At 42.6% G+C, this 7979-nt stretch overlaps 2 protein-coding genes across 2 annotated transcripts; both read left to right on the top strand.

The window, feature by feature from the left end:
• The first annotated feature begins 2267 nt into the window (after positions 1 to 2267).
• On the top strand, positions 2268 to 5384 carry LOC145820463 (uncharacterized). Its single transcript, XM_082916145.1, has 3 exons — positions 2268 to 2607; positions 3484 to 4743; positions 5140 to 5384. Exons 1-3 carry the CDS (start codon positions 2268 to 2270, stop codon positions 5382 to 5384), a joined length of 1845 nt encoding a protein of 614 aa, XP_082772271.1.
• Positions 5385 to 5798: 414 nt separating this feature from the next.
• On the top strand, positions 5799 to 7309 carry LOC145820459 (uncharacterized). Its single transcript, XM_082916129.1, has 3 exons — positions 5799 to 6417; positions 6533 to 6642; positions 6860 to 7309. Exons 1-3 carry the CDS (start codon positions 5799 to 5801, stop codon positions 7307 to 7309), a joined length of 1179 nt encoding a protein of 392 aa, XP_082772255.1.
• The last annotated feature ends 670 nt before the right edge of the window (positions 7310 to 7979 follow it).

The raw sequence follows: 7979 nt of genomic DNA, 5'->3' as shown, positions 1-7979 counted from the left end.
CAAGTGAAGCAGGCATGCAACAAGGGTTTCACCCTTGGTTAGATGGCTGCCCTCAAAAAGCTCGATGTCCCCGAGGACTCCCTCCTCAAAAATGCTGACGTCCTCCCCCTGCCATTCCCCCCTACTCCAAGCCAATCCGAAGACAATTCTGAGTTTGAGGAGGAAGCTTTGGTGAAGGAAAAAGAAGGAAGCTGCTGGGGCCAAGTCCTCCACTCTGAATGAGTAAGTCATAGACTTGTCTCAGGATGAGGAGGGTGAGGTCTCTAAAGATGCCTCCTCTCAGAAGACAAACTCCAATGTGCCAATCGCCGAGAAGAGCCTCGATCAAACTCTTCAGGAAATTGATGCTGAGCTCGCGGCTGAGAAGGCTGCTGAGAAGTCTTCCCAACTGTCTTCTGGGGGTGAGACACAACCTGCCGCCGACGCCAAGTAGTTTATTTTGATGTTTCCTTCTTTATTTCTTGTACCTTGTACTCTGTTTATGTTAGGCTTTTAGCTGGCCGATGTGCCTTCTCTTGAATGCAAATACAACTTCCTCTCTTTTGAATGCTTGTATGTTTTTCTTCTTTTAATGCCTTTATATTTAGAATAATTTGTTTGTCTTCTACATACACCTTAACTGTTCAATCTTCTCGGGGTGATATACCTCAGTTATACAAACCAATGCTTTTATCTCGCAAGTACTTCTTTCGTTTCAACCTTGGCTTAACTTGTAAATTTTTTCTAAAAATTTCAACAAGTGTTTAGACCAATCTTCCCTTAACACAACGTCGGTTTAACTTCAACTTGTAAATTAAAAATTTCAATAAGTGTTAAACATGACCTTGGTTTAACTTCAGCTTGTAAATTTAAGTTTCAACAAGTGTTAAACATGACCTCGGTTTAACTTCAACTTGTAAACTTAAATTTCAACAAGTGTTAAACCATCTTTTTTTGGTATAACCTCGGCTTAACTTCAACTTGTAAATTTTTTTCAAAATTTCAACAAGTGTTAAACCATCTTCCTTGTAAATTCCATCTCCCAAGCATTATTCTAGAAACTAGATCAAATTCTCTACGAATCATAGGAAGACCGAGTCCGGTGAAGGATCTAAACTAGCCTTTCATTTTAATCTTTATGTGATATTAAATCTGAAAATATTTGTTATGTATGGATGTTTTATGTCCTGGTATTCATGAAAATGTGTTATGATCATATCTTGGCAAGATATTTTATGTGTTATGTTATGTTATCTATCTTTCTCATCTTAAAGATGCATGTTTATGTGGATATTATTATCTTGTAAGTTGGACTAACCTTGACTTAAAACTTTTAACTCAACGGGAAACCTAATTGGGAGGGTATTGGGTTTTCGAGCACTTGAGTAATGGGAAGATGAGAAAATGTGTTATATGGTTGTTGGGATGCGTCCCTAATTGGAAGTTAAAGTCTTGCGTAAGTGGTTTTCGGAACCCTTGAACGGAGCGGTTGTATTCGGACCCTAGGTGGTTTGGTGTGACGAGGGTTTTGGGCAAGGCCCTATTTCACCGTCTCTTTTGAGGCCTTGCGGTTGGCGCTACGCGGTATATAACTGATGGTAGGCATCCGAGGTTAGTTCTGCAACAAAGTAGCAAAAGAGGGGGCATACCGAATAATCCGAGTCCGATTCTTGTGGTTGGGAGGACGAAATCTCTTTGGGAGATTTCTAGTTTACTAACAGTTAACTTGTAACCATTTATTTATTTGTTGTGTTATGTATCATGCTCTACTACTTGATGTTATATTTGTGATTGCGTATTGGACTCAGGAAAAATGGTTGGGGTGTGTGTGTGTTTATTGGGCATTCAAAGCTCACGGCGTGTTATGCCAGGTGCCGAAGAGGAACATATAGCTGGAGACGACAAGCCTGAAACATTCGAAGACCTTTGGCTATCTTAGAAAAGTTAAAAATTTCTCTTTGGATATTTTGTAAGACTCGTATGAAGATTTAAATTTTCTTTAAGATGTAATGTAATGGAACAAGCTTTTGAAATTAATATTATTATGGTTGTTATGTATTGGTATTCTATAGAAGTAGACGTATACACCTTAACAGCGCCTCTCCCTTGGCTACAATCAATAGTGTAGTATCGGGGCGTTACAACTTGGTATCAAAGCCTAGGTTCAACCCTTAACCCACGCAACCCAATATGCGACTCTAGAAGCCCTTACTCCTTTATCTTATTTTATCTATCACGCTACTATATTTAAGGTAGATTGACAAAGAAAAATCTTTTTCCACCTTAGGATGTCAGCGGGAGACTATCCAGGACGCGATATCAGTCTCGACTCATGGGGTACTTTCCGTATGCAAGGAAGGAGGGCCATGTCTGTCCGCCCCAACTTTAGCCGCCGACGCTGTGTGAGTGCCGCTGAGGAAATGATCAGAACGGAGATACGTAAGGTGGAAACGGAGTACTCCCGCTATACGTGGGAGCAGAAGAGGTCTCTGGTGCGGCGCCGCCTACAATTTTTGAGCCGGGCAGCGAAGAAGGCGGTCCAAATGGAGCAAGATGATCAGAGGATAGACTCCTTGATACACCGAACTTTGACCACCATAGCATACCACCGACCACCAACAGAATGGAGTAACCCCAGCCTACCCTATAGAGGTGTCGTCTGAACACAATCCCCCCTCACCAACGTACACCCGCGCTCTCCGAACCAAGCCACTGACTTCGCTGAGGAAGATCCACAAGAAGACTTTGATTGGTCGGGAAACAAGAACTAGTTCGAGAAATAGTAAAGCTAGACTTTTGTAAGATCCGTTGATGAGATCCTTAGAATAAGACAGCTTGAACTTTGTAATGCGTAGATGCCCTTTAAATGTAACTCCGATTAGGAACCCTTTTGGAATGATGCCTATTATAATATACGAATGATGTGTTGATCTATGTTGTTGACTGTTATTTGTTTTAGTAAGGAAACTGAACTTTTATTTTAAATCTAAATAGTAAGATTTTCTAAAATCGGAACCAGCAACAACGCACGAAACCGCCCCAAAAACCAACGCGGACCCGTCCCCACAGGGGCTGACATTCCTAATAATCCAGGACATCAAATTTTGGAGGGATTAGGGCAAGTAAGGAACAATCGGCAGAATGAGAGGACTCGACTCTTTTCTGAGTTTCGAAAGCAAAGGCCCCCAAAGTTCACTGGTGTGCCGGATCCAAAGGTAACTGAAAACTGGCTTCGGTAGATAGAGAAAATGCTAGACACCATGGGCATAACCGAGGCCATTGATAGAATAGCTTTGGCAGTATTCGAGCTTGATGATGAGGCTGACCACTAGTGGGAGTTAATCAAGAACACTCGTGACGTAGCGAGCCTATCATGGAACCAGTTCAGGGAACTGTTCCTAAATAAATATTTTCCAAATACGGTCCGTCGAGAGCGAGTCAAGGAATTCCAAAACCTAGAACAAGGAAACGTGACCGTGACCTAGTATGCTGCAAAATTTGAAGAACTAGCCCGTTACGCAACTAGATTTGTAGCAAATGATGAAGAGAAGGCAAGGATGTTCAAGTGGGGGTTGGACCTTACAATCAGGGGAAGAGTTCTTCCGCAACGACTCCCCACATTTGCTGAGGTGCTGGATACGACGTTAGAGTCTGAGAGGGAAGTAACAGACGCTAGAAAGGCTTGGAACAAGAGGAGAGGGAGTCAGACGTCTGTTGGACCTCAGAGGAACCACAAAGGAAACATGACGCCAAAGCCCTACTCCAGACCACAACCACAACAGCAACAGATCCAGAGAGGAGGCTATCAACAAAGGCCGACGGGACAAATCCAGTGCTTTCTTTGCCAACAATTAGGGCACAAAAAGAGCGAATGCCCCCAACTCCCTCCATCTAGGTACCAAAGAGGAGGTTCCGGAGCAAATGCCCAGGCATTAGGTGGGCAGAAGCCTTGGACGAACAAGACAGGATCGATTGGACTGCAGCACCAGAAGAATGGGGGAACTCAAAACACCAAGACCAGTGGCAACCAGAAGGCAACCGACAGAGTCTTTGCCTTGCAAGAGAAAGAAGCAGACCCGTCTGTTATTGAGGGTAATTTAGAATTATACAATTCTTGGGTGCATGTTTTATTTGATACTGGTGCATCACATTCTTTTATATCCTCTGCTTGCGCTCAGTCATTAGGATTTGTATGTGAACCCTTAGAAACTGCCTTAAATGTAATGTCACCTATGGGAGGATGCATTCGAATAGGATTGATCTGTAAGGACTGTAAGATAGGAATGTCAAACCTACACTTAACGTGCGACCTTCGTGTCATGGAAATGTCAGACTTCGATATTATTTTGGGCATGGACTGGTTGTCTGCCCATCGAGTATTGATCAACTGTCATCAGAGGAAAGTGGTAGCTCACACACTAGATGTAACTTGTTTCCAGTTTAAGGGGGATAGACAAGACCCCATGGCTTCAACAAAACATAGGACGCAGTGGTGCGATCAAATTGCGGGTAGGATAACAAGTCTGATTTTGAATGAGGAAGGCCAAGGAGAATTAAAACTTCCGCGCATAGTATGTGAATATGCAGATGTATTTCCTTCGGAGTTAACGGGATTGCCACCAACCCGGGAAGTAGATTTGAGCATCGAGCTACAACCTGGAACCGCCCCAATATCCATGGCCCCGTATCGTATGGCACCAGCAGAATTACGAGAATTGAAGACACAACTACAGGAATTGCTCGAGAGAGGATTCATTAGGCCAAGTATTTCACCATAGGGAGCACCTGTGTTGTTTGTTAAGAAGAAGGATGGGTCGTTGAGGCTATGCATAGATTACTGTCGACTTAATCGAGTCACGATTAAAAACCGATACCCACTCCCAAGAATTGATGACCTTTTTGACCAACTTAGAGGCTCAGGGTGCTATTCAAAGATCGATCTCAGGTCAGGTTACCATCAACTACGAGTCAAGGAGGAGGACATACCAAAAACTTCCTTTCGTACTAGACATGGCCACTATGAGTTCGTAGTAATGCCCTTCGGACTAACCAATGCACCGGCAGTATTCATGAGCCTAATGAATAAGATCTTTAGACCATACCTTGATTAGTTTGTGGTAGCATTTATTGATGACATCTTGGTATATTCAAGATCTGAAGAAGAGCATGAGCAACATTTAAGGACTGCCCTTCAAGTTCTTAGGGATAATCGGTTATATGCCAAGGCAAGCAAATGTGAGTTCTGGTTGAATGAAGTAAAATTCTTAGGGCATGTAGTATCAGAGAATGGGATTGCGGTGGATCCAAACAAGGTGGAGGCAGTATTAGATTGGAAACAACCAAAAACTGTGTCAGAAATTCGCAGTTTCTTAGGATTGGCCGATTATTACCGGAGGTTCATCTAAGATTTCTCCAAAGTAGCCAAACCAATGACTCGTTTGATGCAAAAAGGAGTAAAGTATGAGTGGGACGAAGCTTGCGAAAAATCCTTTCAAGAGTTAAGGAAGAGGTTAACTAATGCACTAATTTTGACCATCCCAGAACGAGAAGTGAGGTATACTGTGTATTGCGATGCGTCTAAAGAAGGGTTAGGGTGCGTGCTCATGCAGAATGGAAAGGTAGTCGCGTATGGATCCAGGCAGTTGAAACCTCATGAGCGTAACTACCCAACACATGACCTGGAGTTAGCAGCCGTAGTTTTTGCCCTAAAGCAATGGCGACATTACCTATATGGGGAACCATTCGAGATTTTCACAGATCACAAGAGTTTGAAGTATCTATTTACACAGAAGGACCTCAACTTGAGATAGAGGCGATGGATGGAGTATGTTGAGGATTTCCAGTTCACTCTCTCATATCATTCTGGTAAAGCCAATGTAGTAGCAGATGCTCTCAGTTGTAAGAGCAGAGGGATGATGGCTAGGTTCTCCATCAAAGAGTGGGATATGGTTAAGACACTCAATGAGTTCAGGATCCAAATAGAATCTCAAGATGCAAACGAATATCTTAGTACACAGAAGGTGATGCCTAAGTTGATGAATGAGATCATAGAGGCCCAGAAGCACAATCAAGAGGTAGCCTATATCAAGGGACGTCTGGAATTAGGAGAACCCATGCTCAACTGGGAAATTCACCCCGATGGGAGTTTAAGATACCGAGGTAGATTGTTTGTACCAGGTGACGAGTTACTTCGAGAAAAGGTACTTAAGGAATGTCATCATTCTGCATTTACAATACATCCAGGAGGGACTAAAATGTACCATGATTTAAAGAGGCAGTATTGGTGGAATGGAATTAAGAAGGAGGTGGCTAAATTTGTGGCAAAATGTCTAACATGCCAACAAGTGAATGCGGAGCATCAAAAACCAGGGGGAATGTTACAACCTCTACCAATAGCCGAATTGAAGTGGGAGTACGTGACAATGGACTTTGTGACAGGTTTGCCTAAGTCGCCTAGAGGGCGCAATGCTATATGGGTAATAGTGGATCGCCTCACCAAGTCAGCACATTTCTTACCTTATAGGATGACCGACACTTTAGAATCCATGTGCAGGCTCTACATTGGAGAGATCATTCGACTACATGGAATTCCAGTATCTATTGTGTCAGACCGTGATCCTCGGTTCACCTCTCGATTCTGGGGAAGCTTGCAGGAAGCTCTTGGTACTGAGTTATGTTTTAGCACCGCCTTTCACCCGCAGACGGATGGACAATCTGAACGCACCATCCAGACACTCGAAGATATGTTGAGAGCGTGTGCAATGGATTTTCAAGGAAGTTGGGGATGACACCTACCCCTAACTAAGTTCGCCTACAACAATAGCTTCCAAGCTAGCATTGGTATGGCACCCTTTGAAGCATTATATGGACGACCATGTAGATCGCCGATTTGTTGGGTGGAAGTGGGACTCTGATAGGACCCGAACTTGTTCTAGAAACTACTGGGAAGGTCAAATTGATCCGACAACGGTTAAAGACTGCTCAAGACCGTCAGAAGAACTATGCAGATAGGAGGAGAAGGCCATTGATATTTGAAGTAGGCAATCACGTCTTCCTAAAGGTGCAACCTAGGCGTGGAGTAGTACGTTTCGGGAAAAAAGGAAAACTGTCACCACGATATATTGGGCCTTTTGTGGTATTGGAAAGAGTGGGTGAAGTAGCATATAGACTAGCTCTACCTCTGCAGTTAGCAGGGATACACGACGTCTTCCATGTATCTATGTTGAGAAAATACATCGCTGACTTATCACACGTCCTCAAATGGGACGAAATCAGTCTTGACAAAGATGCTACATTTAAAGAAGGACCGGTAGCAATACAGGATAGTTGAGAGAAGAACCTTAGAGGCAAAACGGTTCACTTGGTAAAAGTGCTATGGCGTTATCGGGGAATTGAGGAATCTACTTGGGAACGCCAGGATTGGGTGAAGGCAAACTACCCCGAGCTTTTCGAAGGCAGTATGTAGTTGAATTTCGGGGACAAAATTGTTTTAAGGGGGATAGGTTGTGAAGCCCTGAAAAATGTTTTCTCTTTAAAAACAAAAAAAAAAGGTTTTAATTATTTGCTTAAAGCCCCTCAGTTATGAGAATTATTTCGAATCTTGTTGATTAATATTGTTTTTGTTGTTTTATCAAAACAGGAATATCCTTAATAGTGGCCATTCATATTCCAACTAGTGTCCAATCATAATCTAACTAGTGTTCATTTAATTCTAATTAGTGTTCATTTAATATCAGTTAGTGTTTAGTGTTCATTTAATATCAATTAGTGTTCATTTAAATCTCAAAGTAGTGGTTCATTCATAACCTAACTAGCGGGCTAGGGTCCTTTCATTTTTCAAGTAGTGGTTCCTTCATATCCTAACTAGTTGGCTATAATGACAACCTTTCAATACCAACTACACCAAGGTTGCCTATAAATATCACCAAGCAACACTCTCACACTTCCACATTCGACCTACGGAGAGGAAAGAGAACAAGAGAGGAGTTTTGAGAGGAAGA

The sequence above is a fragment of the Camellia sinensis genome, chromosome 1, assembly GCF_055761805.1.
Source record: "Camellia sinensis isolate YWXY chromosome 1, ASM5576180v1, whole genome shotgun sequence".
Classification (NCBI taxonomy): domain Eukaryota; kingdom Viridiplantae; phylum Streptophyta; class Magnoliopsida; order Ericales; family Theaceae; genus Camellia; species Camellia sinensis.
This window is presented reverse-complemented; position numbering and strand designations above follow the sequence as displayed.